Here is a 283-nt window from a genome sequence, read left to right as displayed (position 1 = left end):
AGGAGCAGCAGCAACACGATGAGGAAGAGGAATGCTGCTCCATCGTCTGCTGCCGCTGTAGTGGCTTGACTTCGTATCCTTCTCTCCGAGGAAAGACCCAAGAAGAACAGAAACACCTGTTGAAAGATGCATGCATGCGAGCGTCTGCGTTGTTGCTGGACATGCACTGGGGCAGCCAAAAACATGATAACCTTGTAAACCACAGCTACCAGCAGGAGCAGCAGCAGCATCAGTCAGCTCAACCGTTTTCTGAATCTGAAGCGTCCACAGTGGCGTCTTCAGC

General features: G+C 52.3%; 1 protein-coding gene across 1 annotated transcript in view; it reads left to right on the top strand.

Moving 5' to 3' along the window:
* EMH_0053380 (uncharacterized protein) overlaps positions 1 to 283 on the top strand; it is a gene marked incomplete at both ends in the record, with an annotated part of 4,618 nt that overhangs the window by 1,576 nt on the left and 2,759 nt on the right. The window contains one exon of the mRNA XM_013496995.1: positions 3 to 232. Coding sequence (XP_013352449.1) covers positions 3 to 232 — 230 coding nt within the window. The remainder of the gene's footprint in view (positions 1 to 2; positions 233 to 283) is intronic.

The sequence above is a fragment of the Eimeria mitis genome, genomic scaffold (assembly GCF_000499745.2).
Source record: "Eimeria mitis Houghton genomic scaffold, Emh_scaff2409, whole genome shotgun sequence".
NCBI lineage: Eukaryota > Apicomplexa > Conoidasida > Eucoccidiorida > Eimeriidae > Eimeria > Eimeria mitis.
Note: the sequence above shows the minus strand (reverse complement) of the source record. Positions and strands in the feature narration are given on the sequence as shown.